The 22,767-nt window shown below is 38.3% G+C and overlaps 1 protein-coding gene across 1 annotated transcript in view; it reads right to left on the reverse strand.

Annotated features, from left to right (window-relative positions):
- The window catches only part of LOC108895764 (protocadherin Fat 4-like), a 78,168-nt gene that overhangs the window by 8,029 nt on the left and 47,372 nt on the right, over positions 1 to 22,767 (reverse strand). The window contains 3 exon segments of the mRNA XM_018694673.2: positions 1,223 to 1,367; positions 2,576 to 2,731; positions 3,084 to 3,206. Of these exon segments, the coding sequence (XP_018550189.1) occupies positions 1,223 to 1,367; positions 2,576 to 2,731; positions 3,084 to 3,206 (424 nt within the window).

Below are 22,767 nucleotides of genomic sequence, written 5' to 3' on the forward strand. Positions count from 1 at the left end.
CTTGTGAGAATTATTACACCCGATATAAGGGACTCAAATCACCACTAAATATAAAAAGGGTTAACTAGTGATGCATCCATCCATCCATTTATTATACCGCTTATCTGTTGAGGGTCGCGAGGCAGGGCACACCCTGTACGGATCACCAGTCCATCACAGCAACAGACAACAATCATTCTTACCAACGGGTAATTTAGAGTCACCAAATAACCTATGCTGCATGTCTTTGGACTGTGGGAGGAAGCCGGAGTACCCAGAGAGAACCCACGCAGGCACAGGGAGAATATGCAAACTCCACACAGAACATCACAAACATAACAAGAAGATGGTAGTTCTGCCAGAAGAGCACCCATATGAGACTCATCAACAGCACTCATCTGCAGCACATGCAAAATAATCTGCCAGTCCTGGCTAATGTAATGTACCGTTATCGGTACATGAGACTCTACCGTGACCGAAGTCCAGGAATCACGTTATTGCTGTTATCATGTCACAACAGCATCACATCAATTCTTGGATGGGCCGGGTCTGCTATATTCTTTACAGTGACGGGCGTTAGCTTCTCAGAGTGAAAGCGGCTAACGCGGCTACGTCTCATGTGTCACAAACAGGAGGTAATTTTGAACTTTGGAACTGTATTGTCCAGCCAAGGCTGGAAAATCAACAAGTAACGTCGGGAGGCAATAATCAATTATGCATCATCAATGCAGATTTGCCCACGTCCGCGTCGCAATGCATTGTAGAAACTATTATTTTCAACGCCCCTAGTAGTTCTAACATCCCTTTATAGCACCGCTGTTTGGTTCAGTTTGTCCATTAAGGGCTACTGTAGAAACATGGCAGACTCCATAGAAGATGTATGTAGATATAAACTGCTCATTCTAAGCTAACGAAAACACAATGATGATTAGTTTTAGGTGATTATACACTAATGAAAGCATATTTGTATGTTACATTCCATTTCTGACAATAGATCCCTGTAAATGTTATACACTGGACCTTTAAATTCCAGTTTTTAATAATAGCTTAACAGATAGTAGAAAAAGTCCCATTCAGGATTGGCACAGCCACTGTGTAGTAGGAGCACATCCTGGATGTTCCCATATCAAAGTTAAGGACAGACATTGGCAGCTCTGTCCAGCTCTTTTCTCTGGTGAATGTTATACAAAGTTGAACACCAACAATGTATTTTTCAGACTTATATAAAATTCAGTGACAGTACCTTTTGGTGAGGCCTCTGGAACTTCCCCCAGGTAGGTGTCTTGAGTGAAAACAGGTTTGTTGTCATTCTGGTCAATCACAATTACTACAATATCCATAGGCTCCTCAGCATTTCCTGAACCTTCTGCCACAGCGTGCGCTTGAAACTGCACAGAGGCACATTTGTATTACAATACAGTACATGCAAGAATACAGTGGCTTCAGAAAGTATTCAAACCATTTCACTTTCTCTACTTTTTCTTTGAAAAAAAAAAATAAAAATTGTGTAGGTCTCTACTAGAGGTGTACAGAAACATTATTTCTATCTGTATCTGTTCAGCCATCAAAATTCTCTGTATTTGTATCCATATTGGGATTGGGCTTGGTTTATACCGGAAGTTGCGTTAAATCGGACAAAAGTTGTATTTTCTAACCTAATTTTCATTACCAATGCAATAAAAGCATATAATTAAGTATGTAAAAATATTTCCACGTTTTATGAACTGTTTGTTCTGATATTTCTTAATGTATAGGTGTACACACAGTATGTTACATCTTAAACTGGAGAATACTGGATGAAATACATGACTGATTTTTTTTAAATACTCCAAACATTTTTGTTATTTTTTTTGTTGTTTTTCTAATAAAATTCAATTAAGCCCATAATTCCTTGATAATTAAATAATTCCTTGCGATACTTTCCCTGATTGACAGCTGGGAACAGTTAGCTGACTGCTGACTTTTCAGTAACGTGTGATAAATGAAACAACAGGTTAGCGAAATCAAAGTGTTTCAAACAGATTGGGCATTTTTGTCTTGTGGCCATCCATAATATTGTAGCGTGTTACAGAGAAGGTGAGCAGAACTTCCCAGCATGCTTTGAGACAATGTAGTTGTAGACATAAGTTTAAGTTAAATTGTATTTTAAATCGTTGTAGCTATTACTTGGCACAAATCAGAGTGGTATTACAGTTCTTTACACTGTTTCTACTGTAGTTTACAGTAACTGTTGAGAGGAATGCATATTTTGCACCACCCAACTTGGAGTGGCACAGCAAAGGGTCTAAATACTTTCATAAATGAGATTCAACTTTTTGACTTTTGCAAAACATTCATCTCGTCGTAGTTGGTTACTGAGTGTAGATTAATGGGCAAAAATTATCCATTTAAAATTAAATCTTCAACACAATGACATCTGCAAAAAATGAAGTGCTATGAATAGTTTCTGAGGCCACCGTAGATGGTACAGACGCATGTGACAACTTTTATGACAAGGAAAATGAATACAAAATGTGCTCATGTGGGTTTTCCTATGACTCCCTGTCAGATCCATAAAATTTGTCTGTAGACAACTAATACCAGAGAGGCTACTTACCATGTACCTGGCCACCTCTTCTCTGTCCAATGGCTGCGTGACATACAGAATACCAGTATCTCGGTCCATGGTGAAAAGGCCAACAGGAGGCTGATCAGCTCCTGGACCAGTGATGCTGTAAAAGATCTTCTTTACTTTATCTTCATTTGAACGGATCTGGACAAAAGACACCAGGTCTGAGTTATAGCACTGTCACTGACAACAACCACAGTTACAATATTGACAAACAATTTAAAGAGTAGTGCAGAGAACACCAGAACAACTTAGTTCTCCATTTACTGCAAGAAAACAATCTTTTGATTTCTCCTTATAACAGAATACTTCAACTACTGTCATAAAAAAAAAAAAAAATTAGCTGTTCTGAATAATTAACATTTTAATCCAAGTTCAAGTATCTCATGGTTAATAATTAATTGTAACTAATAATAAATTGTCTTGCAGAGTCAAAATATTCCAAATTCAGTTCAGCATCAAATTCTAAGTCACACAGGGCTGTAGCTCCTCTTACTTGAGATACTTTAAGGGGATAGGGTCCTCTGGCATTCTCAGAAACTTTGAGGTCAGGAATAACCCAGTCTCTCTTCCTCCTCCTCAGCCCATCACCAGTCTTGGGGAATTGCAGAACAGGCACCTGTGGATTGATTGCACACATATGCACATTTAGTCAATATGGGATGGAATAGTACAACACTGCTAGAAATGGACCAACTGCAAAGAAAGGTACTAATCTTATCATATACATCAGCATTAGCTTCATCAGACTATCATAACCCTGTTACAGTCCAAGATGTAGATGCAGGCAGCTGCTCACATCACACATGCTCAGGTGAGTCAAGTGGAGACTGGGCAGCAGAATATTGGACTTACTGTACATTTATCTGTCATTTTAGCAGTGAATGCTTGGTATTTCTCTCCTGTGGTGGTCAAAAATCTGTCTAATCTGCTGTTGAGCATTGTGTTGCCAAACTCTACTGAAATGTAGTATTTGCTGATTGTTAACATAAAAATATTGATTATTGTAGCTTTAAAGACAACCAGTTTTTTTATTTGCTTGCAGAACCAAAGAAACACAGCTAATGAATTACAGTCTGCACATAATCTACTCTACCTTTAACAGGTACTAAAAAGTTCAATAGAAGCACTACAGTAAACAACTAATTAAGTACTCCTAATATGTCATATTACACATAATACTGAGCTCCTGATGCTATGTAGAAAAATAAGGATATTTGTTCATTGATATCCCATAAGTATGCACCTTGCACTTAATCTGATACAACAACATAGCTGTGAAAAAGACCAAGTCAGTTTTGTCCATTCATAGACAGTCACAGAAAGGAAGCAAGGTCTTGACTGTTCTACACCCCTGATGCATGTGCGACCTCCAAACCATATTTTCCAATGAATGTATTTTTTTTAATGTTTTTATTTTGACTACAAATAGAGTTGTAAGTTTTCACCATAGCCTTTCAACAATGTCTCGGATCATACCTCTGTGTTATTAGCAGAGTCAGATTCAGTAAGGACGTGCTGATGGTTGTGGTGTCTGTGGTCTCCATGGTGATGCTCAACATTTTGGTGGTGGTTCTCATGGTGATCATCATGATGACCCTCATGGTTTTTCTCATGGTGATGCCTATGGTACAATATCCTGACTGGAACACTCATTTTGCGACCTTGTGAGTCCCAGGAGTTGATGACCAAGTCCAAGTGTCCTTCGTGAAAAACTACTTGTCTCTTTACCTGGAGGAGAAAAAAAACACTCATTGCTAAAGGCCAAAATGCTGACTGTGATGAAAGAAAGTTCTCTACATGAAAACAGCTTTGGTAAACTGTTTCCATCAATGTGTGTGTGTTTGACAAGACTGTCTAAGAGTCTCAGTTGTGTTTTGTTTATGCAGATTGGGCTGAAACCCCCTAAATTACATTTCAATCAGGCTAGTTTCCCCACTAGCAAGCAAGATTTTAACATGCAAGAATTATATCCTTATAATTAAAATCAACTATAAATGTCCTCCTTTTACATTTTTATTATCCAAGCACAGATACCCAAATACACCCATTTTTTGAAATTATATAGGCGTAAAGAACTGTGTCAGAAGGTAAGCATCAAAAACTGAAATTTTCTAATTTAGCCGGTTAAACTCACCTTCAATATGCCATCTGGTCTGCACCATGAACCGGCTGTCATCACTGTGGAAAAGAAATCTTGCGCGGGGTGTGCAGTCGGTGAAGACCACTGGGATTGGACAGAAGAAACAATTATCCATTACAAATGCAGGACATGCAGACAAAAAGAAATGAGTCAACACATAAAGTAATGTGCACTGGATAAAAAATACGAAATTAAATCTTATGTGTAGGCAGTGGTTAGGTTAGGGCTGTATGATGTGTAAAATGTCTGCTTTGTGGAAACTGAGTTATTACAACATGCACTTCATGATTATTTTAACTTAAAAGTAAAACAGATGTAGCCGCCTTCAGTCACAACAATTCCATAATCGGTTAGGTAAATAGTTACAGTCTGTGTGGTTAGCTGACTATGCATACCTTTAAGTGGATCCTGAAAACGCATCTATGAGGAACACTGACTGAAAAAGGACTGCACATTGACCTGATCTGATCTTGTGTTCTTATATTATAATCATATACCTTATATTACACTTCTATAGTTATATTATAGTTATATACGGATGCCAGAGGAGGGCTAGCCTCCCTGCCAGCAAAGCCACTGTTGGCAGACAACGCCTGTAAAAAAAAAATGCTGATAATTTTGTCTGACTTTCAGACGTTTGGGGTTGATGTCTGTCCATCTGTGGTTTACAGAGACAACGCTTGTCAGAGGTTCTCTTACACTTAACAGCGAGTTGTCAACAACAGGAACAGAACAAAAAATTCAAAATTCAGCAAATCAACTGTAACTGTAACTCCACACCATACTGCACTCAGGGCTCCAGAATGCAACCATTTAGTCACATTTGCATCCATTTTTTGAGACAGTGTTACTAAATCTTATTACTAGAAGCACCAGTCTGACCTGCAAGTATGCTACTGTTGAATTCAGTGTTTCTCATACACCGCGCTATTTACACTTTATCAGCATTGATCACTACATATTGATTTTCTATCTTATCATTTATGGTCATGTTGCTCTTCTGTCCTGTCTGCCTGGGGTAAATTGGTACTAAGAGGTAAAAAGGAAAGCTCTCTGTATGTAGTCTGATTATCTTAGTTTGCCACAAATATTAAAACATTTTAATTTGGCAAATTCCTTTAAACTTTACGGGTTGAGACAAATGGGTTTTTGTGATTTTTTTTTTTTTTTATGGTGCACAGTGATCATTCACAAAAGTGTGCAAATTAGATCAGTCATGTTAATGTGATTAACACTTTTACCTTTAAAATAAAAGATATATCGTAATCTCTGTAAATTGTCTATTTGAGTTTCTTTGAATGCTGATTGAAGCAGTGCTCCTAAATTCTGTGCTGGTACTCCTAACAATTTAAGTAGGGAGCGCCAGTGCTATTAATAGAAAAATTTAATTTGGAGCCCTGGGCACTGTTTCCGCTAGGGCTGGCAAGGTTACAGGATTAATACAAGAGCACAGTTATGACACCTACTACAAGGACATGGTAGGGATGAACAACTGATTGAAATGTTATTGAAATTACAATATGGGCAAATATAATCCCCAAATCGCAAGAGCTGCAATTTATTGATTGACAAAATGTGTCACAACATCCCACTGTAAATGAAACTTTGTACTCCACCAAACCTCTCTGGTTTTAAGAGAACATGGTTGTTCAGTACATACCCCTGCAAAAATCACACCATAATTTTCATCAATGAAAATTGAATTTAAAAATTCCAACTAAAATCATGAGTCACACTGTAATCACAATATGATTTTTTTGCCTTTTGTTCAGCCCTCGCACATTACCATCATCGTCACTTAACTCTGATCTGATCTGATTTAGTGCTCAGTAATGTCTGTCAGCAACAAGACATCATTACTGGCAGCAACCTCAGTTTTCTCATCCACCCCACTTAGCACTTAAGTAATTCAATGAATCAATGCAAACATATCACTTTATGCTTTGTGATGAAAGCTATCTACTAGGCTTGGGCTGCATTAAAGGTATTGAGGTATACCATGGTATTTTGAATTACGTATGGTATGATTTTCAGTACTGTCAAAAATGTATGCTCCCTCTTCTATTTTACTAGCACAAAGACACTATTTATGTACTGTATTGTAGTACACTAAACACACCACCAGAGGTCAGGCGGGGAGCTAAGCTGAGAAAGAGAGGGATGGTGAACATTGGTGGGGAAGTTCCAGGCTCAGTGCTGACGCTAGAGATGAGCCAATCAACACGGACAAGGCTGTGAGTTCTTTTTGCTACATTACATGTAGTGAGAGCGAGAAACCAACTCATTACTGTCCAAAGTGGACAACAAATACATCTGCAGTTGTGCTTCAAATGCAAGAACCATATACCACTGCTGGACAAAGTAAATTTGTTTGTCATACTGGTAAAAACCTGGTTGATTAGGTCTACTAGAACTTTATCAACTAAACCAACAGGAAGATCTAGAGATTAAATTAGGCTGAATTAATTTAAATTTGTACAGGGCTTTTTTCTATGTTCTAACTCCCCCAGGACCACCTTTAATGAGCATGACATACTCTTGACCCTCAGAGTATATTTATTTAATGCGATCACCAATAAATGCGATACTGTGCACTAAAGTTGTGTGAAACAGAAGTTTCAAGTCTTCCTGTACTGATGGGAAAAGAAAATAGAAATCAATATTGATTTATTACAATACACAAGCCAACAGAAGAATAATTTGGAGATAGACAAGGACTGTTGGTCTGGTAATATTGAGTTGTTGACAGTATTTTACTTTCTTCATGTAAAATTAAATGACCAAAAAAGCATTTAATCTCAGCAGACTTTTCATAGTAATTGGTTTCAATAATCATAAAAGGACACTGTAAGCTACTACAATGTCAAAAATAGATATCCCAATTCCAAAGAATAGAAATTTGGTATATAAATGATGCATGGTATGTAAATAAGTGTATTTCAGACACTTGTCCAACTCCCTCACTCACTCACTAAGAGTCATTCAATACTGTCCCAGCCCTGCTTTTCATGTCAACAGTGCCATCATGATTGAGTTCATGTGATCAGAGTTCAAGCTGCACCCCATGCAGTATATGGCCCCATTGCATGAGAACATGAAATGTGGGAAATGTATGGATAGCACCCTATCATTCATCCATGTGAAGGTTTACATTGTAGGTAGGCACCCACAGGCTGGGTCACAGGGAGCTACCACTTCATGCATAATAACATTTCAATCAAAAGAGACAAGTTTATGCATATATATATATATATATATATATATATATATATATATATATATATATATATATATATATATATAAACCTTTGCTGATAACATGTAGCTCAGTCTCCATCTGAGGTGAATGTGCACTTATGGGATTTAGTGTTTAGGGTCAGATTGAGATTTCAAAAGCAGAATAACTGGTTGGACTTCTCCATGTTACGTACAGCCCCTTCACCTACCTATACAGAAAGAAGTTCTAATCACGGTCTGAACTCTGTTGAATGGGTGAAACAAAGTGCATCAAGGAAACAAGACAAGGACTAATGGGCTATGTCTCTCGCAAACAAGCAATGGAAGACCAGACATTTCAACTAACCAGTGTCTTCATTGTTGACTGACATATTGACTTCAACAAAAAAAACAAACAAACAAACAAAAAGAAACTCAACTATGTTGACCAAAGAGGACAGTGCCTATGAAGATTACCGCCACCTGCACAATTACTCATCCACAACACAAAGCACTGATGTCTCCTTTCACCCCCTCAATGCATTTCTCAGACTGCACAACACTGAACACTCACAGAAGTGTCCAACCTCAGTAACTGATTATGAGGAATATGGTAATGAACAGAGGTTTTGTTGGACTTGAAAAGAAGTTTCTACAGCTAAAACAGTGTTTTTGAAATGTAATGCTTCTTCTACACAAACTTGATGAGCGTAGATCCAACTAAACACAGTGACTCAGCCGGGCTTGCAAATGAGTCATTTATCCACAAAGTACTAAGGAGTCTGGTTCTTTCAGTGGTCAGCCCTCATCTCAGTACTGACCGTTTTTTTGTTGATGGATTTGTTGGAAATGTATCTTAACATCACAAAAACATCACAACACATTCATCATTTTGCAGAGTTAGAATACTGTGGTTTTACATTACAAGTGAATTACAATTAGGATCAACATTAAATATATCTTGACTATAAATCACTGTATTTCTTTGACTGATTGGTCAGTCAGTGTGATGGAAGGATTTGTCACAGTATTCGTGTCCCTCCAGCTAAATGCAGTCATGCAAGAGAATCTCTTAAAAGCTAACAATGCTTATTTGAGAACAATGGAAATGTCTTAATGTTATGATCACAAAACCTGACTAATACAGTCAGACAGAAAATCAGCTAATTCTAAAAACAGAGTGGACAATGAGCTCATTTAACAGGGGTTCATTCTAATATTGCTATCCCTCCCGCTAAAAAAAAGATAATGTCATCAAGACATTTGATGTTATACTTGTCAGAGGATAATAATGCACCAACCACTAAACAGACAGGTTCTCTTTACTTCAACACAGCCATAACACAAGATTTGATCAAAACCAAATACCCACTAGACAACGTTAACAGTTGTTTTGGCGTTCCAAGACAAGTTTACACAGAGTGAACTGACAGCAGGATCATTTATGACTCTCTTTTCTCCTAAGCGTCTGACATCTCCCTCAGTAGGCTCTGCCTGTCAGTGTTCATGTAAGAAGGTAAAACTCCCTCATGTGCTCAACCCCCACCTCTTGCCCAATACATACTGGGATAGGCTGTTCTCCCCAGCTATACAGGATAACCAGTATAGTCAGGCAGCTTTTTTGAAAGCCTAACTATGTGTGTTAACTCTTATTCAGGGATATTAACCAAGCTGCACTCAGTTACAAAGTGAAGTCAAATTTAAGTTCTCTAGACTGCTGTATTTGTTTATTGCAGACGAATGATCAGTTCCAGTTTTTCCACTACAGCTTCACCTTGTATTAAAACAAGCACAGGCATGACAGACAAACACCAAAATGGATGGTTAGATACTCCACTTAGTTAGCTGAAAGTTACTATTCTACTTTGAACAGCTGAAAAAAAAATGAGAACATTGGAAAATTTTCATTATCTGAAAAACATGCAAAACTATAGTTATGAAAGTTTCAGTCCAGTCAAAGAATAAAAAATGTGTAAGCCCTTCCTGTAAATGAACACAAAAAATAAACATCAAGCACACATTTTCTTTAAATATTTGACACCTCTTGAAAAGTTAGGCCTGCAAAACAGGCTCAGGGACATTGTTTTGCTGTGCAAATAAGAGCATTACATGAGATGCAGTGTGAGTGCAAGCCGAGACATGAGATTGTTTGGGCTACACGAGAAGACAATGTGAACGGCTAGTCTGTAGAAGGCCATCTGAGCCTGAGGAGCATATAGGTTGTACAGACTTATATACTCTGTATACAGTGACACTGAATGTTGGAAACAAATGACCACCACACATTCAGATCTGTGTGTATTAGGCAATGAGTGAGAAAAGCTTCCTGGATTGATCTTACCTCTACCCAGTCTTGCGCCCTGCTTCAGTCGGTTCCTGTTCACTTTGAAAATCAACATATCTGACTCAAATCCAGGCGCACATGTTGGCTCCTCAGCAGTCAGTGAAGCTGAGGCCTAAGAGAAGAAAAACAGCATTTGAATGAATCATAATCAAGATCTATAGAAGATGTATGATCAGTAGGCAAAAAAAAAAAAAAACTTTCAGATTTTGTTGAAGAAACCTGAAATGATATTTCAACTGCGTGATTACCAGATTATTTATGCAGCTGTTGTAATTTTTTTAAGAGGTAGACACCATCCGATGCCAATTGATGGGACTTTTTGGTTTATTCTATCAGTTTGATCTGAGATGTCAAAAAAAAAAAATGTGAAAAATGCCTATTACAAGTCCTAAAAGCCTATGGTGACGTCTTTTTATTTATCCGACCAGTAGCTCAAAAATCTAAGAAATTTATTTAAAAAATGATATTATAGAAAGAAACGTTAAAAAACGAGAACTACTTAATATTTAACATTTTACCTTAAGGAACTTAACTAAGTCCATTATCACATTTGTTTAAAACTGGGCCTAACTTCTCGTTCATAACATGTATTTTGTACATTGGCACCGTGTTCAAAATACATGTTATGAACTAAAATACACGTAAACTAAACACAAAGCTGAAATACACTGGTGTGAACAATAATTGTTAACTTTCAAATTATTTGAAAGGACAAATGTGTGTTTGCAGACGATCAAATCGAAACGTGTTAGATTGGAATTTAACCTGCTGATGACGACATCAACGGAATAAGGGCGAGGCCCCGAGTCGATCCACCAGCTCTTAAAGAAGAGGAGGATTTAAACTCTAAAATGGCGATTAAAGCTTCTATACTATTTGATATCTAATACGTTTAAGTAGACATTAGTTGTAAAATAGTTGTGATCCAAGATCTCTTCGAAATCAGCCTCAATGCACAAAACAGCACTTGTTAACACAATATTTCATCGACATTTAGTTCAACCAGCGATCTCTGTGCAGTTTGATTTAGTACGACTCAGTGTGGACAGTAAAAGTCGGGGTTTTACTGAGATAAAAACTTGCTTGCTGCATAAGTGAGATACTGAAATTATCCTTAAATTGTCAGAAGAAACAAGGGTATCTAAAAACACCCAGATGGCGTCCTATCAGATACATAAGTAAGGTATTGAGTGAGTAAAAGTAAACGTTTACTACCAGTTCTTTAAAGCTATGCACGACGTAAATGGGTGGACTCTGTATCTACCGACAGCAGGAAATGTTACCTGGAAAATGACGATTAAAATGGCAATAACCGCGAATCCGAGCGGTCCCCATCTGTCTGTAAATCCCTTTTCAAAAAACCTCACAATGAAAGTACAAAAAACTGTGAGCTTGATTATAAATATATTCCTTTGCGATTCGTCGTCGTCGCTCCTTTGTCTTGTTCCTGAGGATAGTTTCACTGACTGAATGAGTTCAGTTGGACGGGTTGCAACAGGTACTTTCAGCGCATGACGTCAGCTTACAGGTGCGCGGGTTCCGTGTTCCTGATTTGGTCATACAGGCTGAACACACCTGAAGAGACAGATACCAGTAGTTTCTGTTACTTCCTGTTCATGAATCACTGGCAGATGAACAGCAGATAGCAGTCACTACGCTGACGGCGTTGTTATTAACAAGCAATGAGCTGCAGTCTACAACTTTCTGTCTCATTTCTCCTATCTGACAAGAACTAACCAACCCCCAACCTCTCTCTCTCTCTCTCTCTCTCTCCTCTCTCTCTCTCTCTCTCTCTCACTCACCCACACATTCACTGGAAATCCAATTTGAAACCACCCTGTGGTATTTAACAGTTCAACCATGGTTCATCAACAATTACTACCAAAAAAAAACAATCATCCTAATTGATGACAACTGATGGAAACAATTTTTAATAAGTAAAATTATGAAACCAACCAAAAGGTGTTTGTTAAGTCATTAGTGTGAAGCCAGCCTCAAAACCACCCAGTGGCTGCCTCATAACCAGTGGAAGTTTCAGGTTCCCCATTTTCATAGAAACAGATGAGAACTGTATCTATTTCAAAACAGTGAGACAGGACAGCTTTCAGAATGTCATGCAACGCAGATTTTACATCTGATGTCTTGCTCTATTTACACAGAACACAGTTCAGCCCCACTGCCAAGGCCCTCCCAACCCTGCTGACACAAAAAGGACTTGTCTGTTAGAGAAAGCAATCATCAGGATACACACCCAATACTGAGTTTCTACAGTGGCTGATGGTAATGTGTGTATTCCACTTTCTGTTTTAATCTCTGAATTCAGTGCAACATCTCAGAAATCATGTACTAACTGGGACAAATACACAGAGTCATATTAACCATTGTCTTAATGGTGCTCATTGTCTTAAGTCTATGGTGATAAACATCAATAATTAATCTCTAAAGAAAAGAGCACTTCCTTTGTCCTTCCATCCTTCAGCTGACTCAAAGGCTAAGGTTAATAGCCTGTGCTGTGACCTGATTTGCAGTCAGACTGCAGGACTGAGGAACTACTGACTGCTGTGCACCTTCCAAGTGTCTCTTTTTATTACCCCACTACCAAATACTGAAGTGCTCGACATAAAGAATAATTGTAATTTTAACAATGCCATTACAGAATACTGTATATTTCATCTTTAAGATGTATTATATGTTTTTGTGGCATAATATCTGCTCACAATTACATTTGACCAACCCTAATATTTCAAAGAAATATTAGAATAAAGAAAATAAATAGTTTTTCTGATAGAATTTAACACTAGCAATTTTACTTAAACTGAGGGAGAATTTTAGTATTTCATTTCAGTTGTATAAAATGACATTTGTTTCACCCACTACACAAGGTGATGTAAGTCTGGAAAACTGACTTGTGACTTGACCAGTTGTTAAGTGTGACAATAGCTGTGTCACAGCCCACCAAGGTGGATCCTTCAAGTGAGCTGAAAGCCAGGCTAAACTTGCTGTCCTCTCCATCATGAGAGATCAAAACTCATTGTGTATCCAGATGGTCCTTATCAACTCATTCAACATTCAAAGTTTAGGGTTGCCCGATTGCAGACAAAGTGTAAATTACATCCAAAAATAACATGAGCAACTTCCATGAGTTTTCAGAATGAATTTTCATTTCCCTAACATGCATGATGCACAACTTACAAAAGTGTACAAGGTCTTTTCTCTCTTAAACCATGTGCTGTGATTGACATAAAACAAACTGTGCTAAATGTGCTTGACTTGTGCATGACAAAACTCGCTAACAGGGATAAGCTAACAGACAGCAACAGAAAGTGTCAGAGTCAAACAAAAACACTCTGCATTTAAGTATTTGAATCAGTAGTGTTTACACAATTTAAGGAAGCAATCTGTAAAATGTGTAAAATTCAGAACAATATATTTACATTTTACATTAAAGGGATACATTTTAAGTTAAATTTAATGGAATACAGTTGTGCATTTTCCCTCTTTCCCTCTCAGAAATGTTAGCTAGAAAGCAGACAACACTGCCATTAATTAACTACTTTATATTTTAACAGAGGACTCTCTTTGGTCAATAGAAGTTCATTGGGATGAATACTGAAATTGCCTCTTATTTGTGTACTCACTAATGACTGTTGATAAATGTGATGTTGATAAGTTAATAAGCTGAACTAGCATGAAATTCTTGTTAAGTAGCTCACAAGGTTGCTAATGTTTGCTAGCTTTAGCTAGTCTCAGCTTACTCAGTTAACAATTTTACTGCACTTCCTCAAATGTTAGTAAATTACTTATGATGATAAAAGCAAACAGAGCACCAAATTTAAGTTTACTCACCATGAGTACTTACCATGAGCAGTCAATCTCAGGAGAAGAAGTGTTAGCAGCTGTGACTGTAATTTTATTTATTGAATTATTTGTTTACTTTTGGTACCTGGACTTGATGGCACCTGAATATCTGTGTAAAATGTACAATCACAGGTCCATATTTCTTATCACAGGATGAAAAATGATTAACATGAATTAATAAAATATGATGTAGGACTTTCAAGGGGGTATGCCCTTATATATTTTGCATTATGTTAATATTCTGTTCAGCCCCAGGATGTTCAGTGGACTGAGACTCCTTTATTTGTCTTTGCTATGAATTGCGTTATAAACTTGGGGTGAATTATGTGTGTTTGTAGTGTGGCTATGAGGATGTTATGTCAACACAGCCTCAGTTGAGGTTAACGCTATAACATTGATATGCAAAATGTTAGCATTTTGTTGAATTTACAGTGTTCCCTTTCTCTGCTGATGCAACCCTAAGGCAAACTATTCTGTACTACTGGCCAAGTTGCATCATTCAACAGAACTGTAGAACTTTGAAAGTTAATGTGGCAGGACTGAGATTTTACAGCTTCAGAGTGAATAAGCATGAAAGACAATGACTTTTCAAAAAGCAATTAAGTGATTTTATCTTTTGCTCTACCCCTCCATCAGTCATCTATCCTTCCCACAGAATGAATGACAGAGGGATGTGGGGGAAGAAGAAAGGGTGGTCAGCCATTTAGCCAGTGAAAAGTGTCCATGTGGGATAGAGAGGGAGAGACAGAGGGAAGGGAGAAAAGAAAAGAGGAGGAAAACATTAAGGGGGTAGTGACAGAAGTAGACAGAGTCAGATGACAGCAGTGAGCAGCATCAGATTACATGGTCAGTTTCCTTTATTTTGAAGTGTGAGTGATTAACTTCTTTTTGTGTGACTATGGATGTGATCATACCTCTAATGTCTACATGTAGAGTTTGATTCTTCTTACATTCTTGTTTTTGGTGGAGTTCACAATTCACATTTCACATTTGGTGATTCCCCTGACTTTATCATCTAGTGCCAACACCCGGTCATTTAAAAATAAAATATTTTAGTTTTTGACTACATACCTGCAAAACTAACAACCCCATCATCCACAGCCCTGCTTTGACTTTGGTGTTAATTAGCAAATATAAAAATGCTTAAGTGTACTAATTACCAGTTGATTGTAAACATATTTAACACTGTACCTGCTAATCAGCAGGTTAGCATCGCAATTGGCCAAAAACAGTTTAGTTAAGGACCCCAGAGCAGACATGGACAAGGTCACCAGCCGAGAAAAGGTCAATTGTTTTAATGGCAAGTACGTCTATGTTGAGGGTGTATGGATCAGGGGGAATGTAGACCAGAGGCTTGGAGTAGGTGAGTGGCATGGCAGGGTAATGGTGGTTAGACAGATAAGCACAACAGAAGCAGGCAGCAGCAAAAACACTATAGGAAATATGGGCAGCCAAGAGTGTGATACCACAGAGTATGCTGAACAATCTGGTGAGAAGTGGCTGGAGAGCCAGGGTTCTTATACTGAGTTTGATGACTAATGGGAAGCAGGTGAGCCAGGACTGGAGCTGTGCCACACCTCTGCAGAGAGCACACCCACGCTCACACAAACGAAACACAAGAAAATCTTGAGGTCACAGGGAGTGGTGACAGTACATCTTGGGATGGTGACATTAGCAGGTTCAGTCCCACAGAGCTAGGATGGTTGTATACCAATTGTTTCTGGGAGGGGGTGGGGGGTGGGGTCTCAGACTGACTCTGTGGAGATGTCCCCGGAAACCTCCTTGTCTGCCAGAAACATTGACAGGGACTAATTCTCCAGGTTTTTGCTAATCTTATATTTAGGTGAAACTGGTATGAAACCTTGACTAACAACAACAGTGTCAAACCAGCAGGAATATTCGTCCATAAGCAACATGTTACTCCAGCTTCAGTCATAGAATATAATAGTGCCACAGTGGGGTTGCAACATGCTAGCTGATAAGTTACAAAGTAGTATTCCTGTTCTCCAGGTAAAAGGCCATCCCCTGTCAAGGAGTAGAGTTTCATACCAAACGCAGCTCAGCCCCTCCCCCACAGAGTACAGATGTTTCACATTCCAGGAGCCATTTTCCACTGACAATGTCTGATAGAGTTTTTGTGCAAGCCTGAGTTGGTCTGCTGTGCCAAACTATGATGGCATTTGCCTCCACTATAGCCTCACAGCAGGCGTAGCCATGGCAAGCTGCACTGCTGTGGTCCTGCTAGGTAGGAAAGCCAATCACCGCCAACCAGTGCTCATTTCAACTTCTCTCCTAAGCGTCTAAACTGTTATTTAGACTAGAGAGAAATCTGTTTGTAAAGTCTCTCTGTCCTCATCTCAGTACGCTTGTAACATCTACCTGAGTACTCTGTAGTTTGGTTTAGTTTCACTCCTGTTCCTGTTTGTATTGTGACATATCAGCCTTATTTTATTGTTAACAGTTTTCAGCTGTGCCAAGTAACAAATTAGAGGAGCTTTATTAGCAGTACAGGTAAACTACTTTACCTTAGTACTTACACTGTTGGGTCAATCTCTACATTGGATACTGGTCTTTGCCTTTCACTGGCAGCTGGGTCAGAAATGGTCTGATGGTGATGCAATGCAAAATGTCAGAAACGTGATTGCAATACATGTTGGTCTTATGTCAAATAAACACCCTAATCACTTTTACTTGAAATTCCCAACAACAATCTTGGACACATGGATATTCAACATTTCTGGGAAGTACCATTGTTCACTGTCTTGACAAGTCTTGCCAATTAAATGAGAGGACTGATAACATGTATGCTAAATATGAAACAACAGTCAATAGCCTAACTGGCTGAGATTTGCATACAAATGCTTTAATTAGATTGCTTTGTTGAGTTTGTCTCAGTGGACAGGTGTTTCTAGCCTGGATGGAATTTAAATATTACAAAGATAATCTGGTCTTTAGGTGACATCAATTAAAATTCAGTATCTTGTCTTATGAAAGTATTTGGCCTCCTCCACCAACAAGTTAAATAAATAATAATGGTTAGGGCTCTTGATCTGATCCTATAAAACGTATTTTAGTATCTGATGGTCTGTCTGTTTCCTGTGTGGCAGTAGAGCTTTAACAACTCAGTAAATATACAATATGAAGAGGAGAAACAGAGCTGCAGTGGTCTTTCATCAATCCTCCTTATTCATGCTGAACAAATAACTCCTTGACTGGCCTTGACTGTGTTTATGAGTGTCAACTGAGAGACAAAGTTGATTCTAACCACATTTCTTATCCATTGTGGAATTTCTGATAGTGAAATATATTCTTTCTTTCTCATTCACTCTCTCTCACACACAAACAAGCACTGTGTCCTTCCACTATCATGCTGGAATGTATAACATGCTCCCAAACTCCACATGAACTTGAATCAGGTTAATTAGTCGGGATAGCAAAGGGGTGGGAGTAGGAGAGATGGTAACAGAGAAACAGCAGGCAAGCAAATTCTATTTGTTTTTGGTAGCCACAGTGCATTAGTGAATTATCCTACCTTCATGAAGGTTATAATGTTTAGTTTGTGTTGAAGCTGTTGCAGACAGGTGTTGATTGTATATAATTGTCAGGTAGTCTACCACTTACATTACAGTACTGTTGTAGTACTACCAGATGAACTCCAACTAAATATTGCAAAAACATTAATGGTTACTAGAGGATGTCCCCCTCAGGATGAACTGCACTCTCATTTGGTAGTCCCTGACTTTTTGTCAATCACCATAATCAGGACACATTTAAATTTGTCCAAAACTTTATGCTTCAGTTGTACTTTGTGTTAACAGATGTTAGAATGCTAAAATACTCATTTAACATTTTGAACTTGCAAAACATCAGCCTGTTTGCAATCTCACTGTGAGCATGTTGCCATGCTACCGGCTGAAGGTTCTGAGTCTTGATTAACAACCTCCTGATCAATGAGTAACTGTGCTGACACCAGATTTGGAGAGAACAGTGGCAGGTATACTTTTCTTTCACTTTTGATCTTCAACAACAAAACACCTGATGAAAATGTAAAAAGAATAAAAAATAAAAATCTACAATCCTAACTTGGGGTCCACTTTTCCTTTTCCAGAACTTTCAAACTTTGCTCATGGTCTTTACACAGTTGTTAATGGAGATGGTTCAGTAGTTAATTTGGTCATTTTGTTAGTTGTCCTTCTTGTCAAACTGCAGAACAGAACTCATAATTCCTAACTTTTACAAAAAACACCAACATTTGTCAGGAATAAATACTGTGCTCCTTTGTCTGTTTTACTGCCCAGCAGATTGTCCCCCTCTGCCAAGGCCATTAGTGGTGACTACAAAAGCGACAGTGTGTCAATGATTAACCGTCAGGTCAATGTTTAGAGAATCTAGTATCTGCTGGCAGTAATGAGGAAACACAGAAACTGTTTGATTTAACAACAGCAATGAGAACTTTCAATGCTATGTGAACTTAACTTATAGCATACGTTTTAGCCTTTTTGGCATGATTGCCTCTTTTAAAATGTTAAAATGTCACGCTGCGCTGTCAGTTTAGATGTAGTTTATGGAGATTAGATGGGTATGCGATGGCTGAAACAATACTACCATCGATCAGATGAATCCATCAGAATCATGGATTTGTGTAGAGTTAATAAGCAAGTCACATTGATCAAGCATTCATAGTTTGCTGATGATGCAGTGACAGTTTAGTTACAAACAGAACTCATATGTTTTAACAGTTTAGTTTTGATCAGATAAAATACATATGAAACCACTGGATACTATTTTAAATTAATAGATTTTCTTAATTATATCATAAACAACCAGTTCAACTGCATGTTTAACTGCATTTATTTCTTGGATGAGTCAGCAGGTGCTAGATTTTGATTTGATGCTATGAATTGCCTAGCAGCTTGAGCTGTCATGACTCATGACGCCTTAGTGACTTTAACTTCTAGTTTCAGTTGTAAATTATTATTTTCTTTGTTGATTCTGGTGACTTTAAATTTATTGGATTTATTTTTGTATTCTCCACTCCCTTGTTTCCCTTGTGGGTTTTTCGTTACTTCCTGTTTTATTTTGTAGTTACTGGTTTGGCTCTTGTGCTTTTACTTCCTGTCTCTTTACCTCCTTTTTTCAGCCCTCACCTGTATCTCATCAGTAACCCAGTTAACTTCAGTAGCCATGTTCCTGTTTATGTGGATTTCATGTGTTCTTGGACTTTTACTCCCTTTTGGATTTATGTTTCTCTTGGACGTTGCCAACCCTTCTCTGTAAGTTTTTGGTCGCTTTTGTTTCAATAATATCACTGAACTGCTCCGGCCTCCCATCTGTGTCTGCATCTGAGTCCCTACCCCTGAATCTCTTAGTCCCTATCCTTGACATGAGCACCTTAAAGATATACTGATAGCCAGGCCTGGTGTGTGCCTTGCTCGTGCCCGGGACAGCATGATCCCCAAACGCCCTAAGCACCATGACAGCATAGCAGTTTTCCATGTAATCCAAGTTCAGCTCCTCAACAAAGAAATACCAGTGCAAATCTCTCCTAAACACCACTTTGACATGTGCCAAACATACACAAAATGCTCCCAGGGCTTGCACCTGGAGTTGGTCTTGGTTTTAGGGAGTAATGTGCACATTTTACAGTCACAGGCCCTGTAAAGTGCTCAACACCAAGCAACTTGGGGATCAATCTGAGGAATTCAAAGCATTTGCTATTTTCTTCTCCATCGGAATCTGTGAGAGTGAGCTTCCAGATTGTACACTTATGTTTGCAGTTTGTTGTTGAGTTTGGCAAAGTCTGAACAAATGCTGTATGTGCATTTCATAGTCTTTATAAACTTACTCTTGCATAGCCATGTGTACCTCCAGGCCAGCATCAGGAGATTGGTGTCAGATGAGGAGTTTTGACTGGTTTGCTTTTGTCATGCTGGATTTCTCAGTGGTATTACCACCACCAGTAGTATAGTGTGAAGCAGTGGGTGCCAGCAGACATGCTCAGTGAACACAGTGGGATTACAGGAAATGCTCCATAGGGAGAACAGTATATAAGCTCTGTATGCCCCTGTCTCTGCTGGTGGGACTGTAGAAGAGTCCAGTGTTGTTTATCCACATGTCTGCAGCTGAGATCAGCATAAAAGCACTTCCATCATCCTGTACTGGACTTCCTGTTAAAAGCCCATCATCAGGCCATTCATAAGCTTTTAGTTCCCATCAGGTCTTTATGGCAGCAAAGCCTTTTTACTCTCTGATTGGTACTTCTCATGCACACACTGACATAAACACAGTGACATGATCACAATGCATGCACTCGCAGACACAAACAGCCCCAGCTTGAATCTGAAACCACTGTAGACAATAGTTTAGATTATATCAGGCTATGGTGTTACCATATGTGATTGTGTGTGTGGTGGCAATGGACAGGCCCAGTCATGACTGTTCTTGGAATGTGCTGTGGTTTCACCTGAAGTACCACATTAATGCAACAGAGAGTATGACAGGGATAGGGATGGATGGTGAAGAGTGGTGGTGTGGTGTGGGAGATCATTTTCCTTCTCTTGAATAATTGTTTTAGCACATTCTTATTTAGTGCCTAACCACTAAACTGAATCCAGTCAAAGATGTCCACATTCTCTGCTAGAAGAGTAGCTATAAAATTGATGTGCTGTTGCTTCATAACGGAAACATGTAAAATGTCTACTAAACATCAGACAAGTAAGACAGCTGGTAAGTCACCTGTGGTAACTTAACCTCCACTTCAACAACATACACAGAAGATATTTAGTTCAGTTAGCAGCTACTCATTTACATTATATTACCACCTTTAGTTAATCAACACTGTCTCTAGGGTCCATATAAGGCCATGATGGATTTTTAAAAAATACTTTCAGTCTTTCACAATTGCTCTATTTCATCACTGTCTCTCACCTTTGCAACACCATCCTCCTTTCTTACTCATAGCCTGTACTATCAACAGTTACTGTAAAAAACACCCTGTTAATGTGAAGTTATCACAGCTGATAAAACTGAATTGTCTAGATTTAGATTACACTTATACAGTCTGGTAACATGAATCATGAGGAATTTTTTAATAAAAAGCAATTTATCATGAATGAGACATTCAAAATTTATCCAGTTGTGTATGTGGACATTCACTAGAAAGTATATTTTGTATGCTTACATTATTTTTTGTCCTTGGTGTATTGGTCACAACTTTAAAGAAGTAGTGACTTCAGCTCGTGGGAGGGGGGAGTTTAAAGTGATTGTAGATGGGCCTGTGGTGTTGATGCCAAAGCAAATATTACCAAAGAAAGTACATAATTATTGTGAAAATGCATTTTAATGCATCTAATTACCACTGTTTAAACCAACATCTGTTTTTTCGTTAATTTTTTTCCTGTTTGGGAAATCATGAAATCAAGTTTTAAACACAAGTTCTACAAGATCACACATTGTTTAAACAGTTATTCTCCATACAGTTGAAATATATGACTGCCTGAGACCAAATTTCAGCTGAAACTGGGAAATATTGTAAAATGATTAGTTCTGTTATAACAAACTAATAATACTGAGTTAAAGATTACATATATAGTGGTAAGTATTATAATACAAGGGAAATAGTTGTACTAATTATACTGATCTTGTAAATGAGCTATATAGAAATATTTTTGAATTACTCATTATTTGAAAACACTTCTGGGAAGCAGGAATGTTAGGAAGGAACAAAACTAGACATACAGGAACTATGCATCAATTATTTCCTAAATTTGAGGACATTATACATTAGTTATGAGGTACAGTAAGCCACGTAATCTATGAAAAAGATTTGTAGCCTCCTAGGAATCTAATTTATTAAAGCTATATATGTAATGTGTTGCAGTGATGTTTTGTTTTGTTTCCAGGTGATGGTTCCCCCCGAAAAAAGAAAAAAAAACCCTAATGATGAGTTAAAGAATGACATTCATGTGATATTCGGATATTCTCTCTGTTTGCAGCTTCCTGTTTGCCCTGTGTGTGTGTGTGTGTGTGTGTGTGTGTGTGTGTGTGTGTGTGTGTGTCATGGCCCTGAGGCCTTGTGAGTCATGCTGTGATGAGTCTGTCGGTCATGCTGTGATGGGGGGAACTCAGACTGAAACTCTGTTGAAAGAGTTCTCCCACCTCTTCCTGGGACTTCTCACATTTCGTCCACAAACCTAATGCGTCTTCACTTGTTGTATAGATGATATAGCACTTTGCCTTCCTTTAAGGTCCACCTCCACCTCGACACTGGTAAACCAATTCACAATTCTAATATCTCTCAGCCAGCCAGAAAGGTTTATGGTCATGGTATGATACGTTAGAAACAAAATGGACCATTCTGTCTGAATATGAGCACATTACTTTATTTTGTTTGTTTAGGTTTCCAGTTACAATGGTATGGAGTCAAAAGTCACAAGTTGAAAAACTGGAAATGTTGATCCAGCCTCTGTTACATCAGCTGACACATAAGGGAGTGGCCAAAACCAAGAATCATTTTGTGGCTATTCCCACACAGGCCAAGTGGTGCGTGGGGTCATTTCCTGTCATGTACAATGTGGAGGGAACATCTGGTTCCCCTTCTATAGATCTTCCAAGTGATAG

The sequence above is a fragment of the Lates calcarifer genome, linkage group LG16_LG22, assembly GCF_001640805.2.
Source record: "Lates calcarifer isolate ASB-BC8 linkage group LG16_LG22, TLL_Latcal_v3, whole genome shotgun sequence".
Lineage (NCBI taxonomy): Eukaryota > Metazoa > Chordata > Actinopteri > Centropomidae > Lates > Lates calcarifer.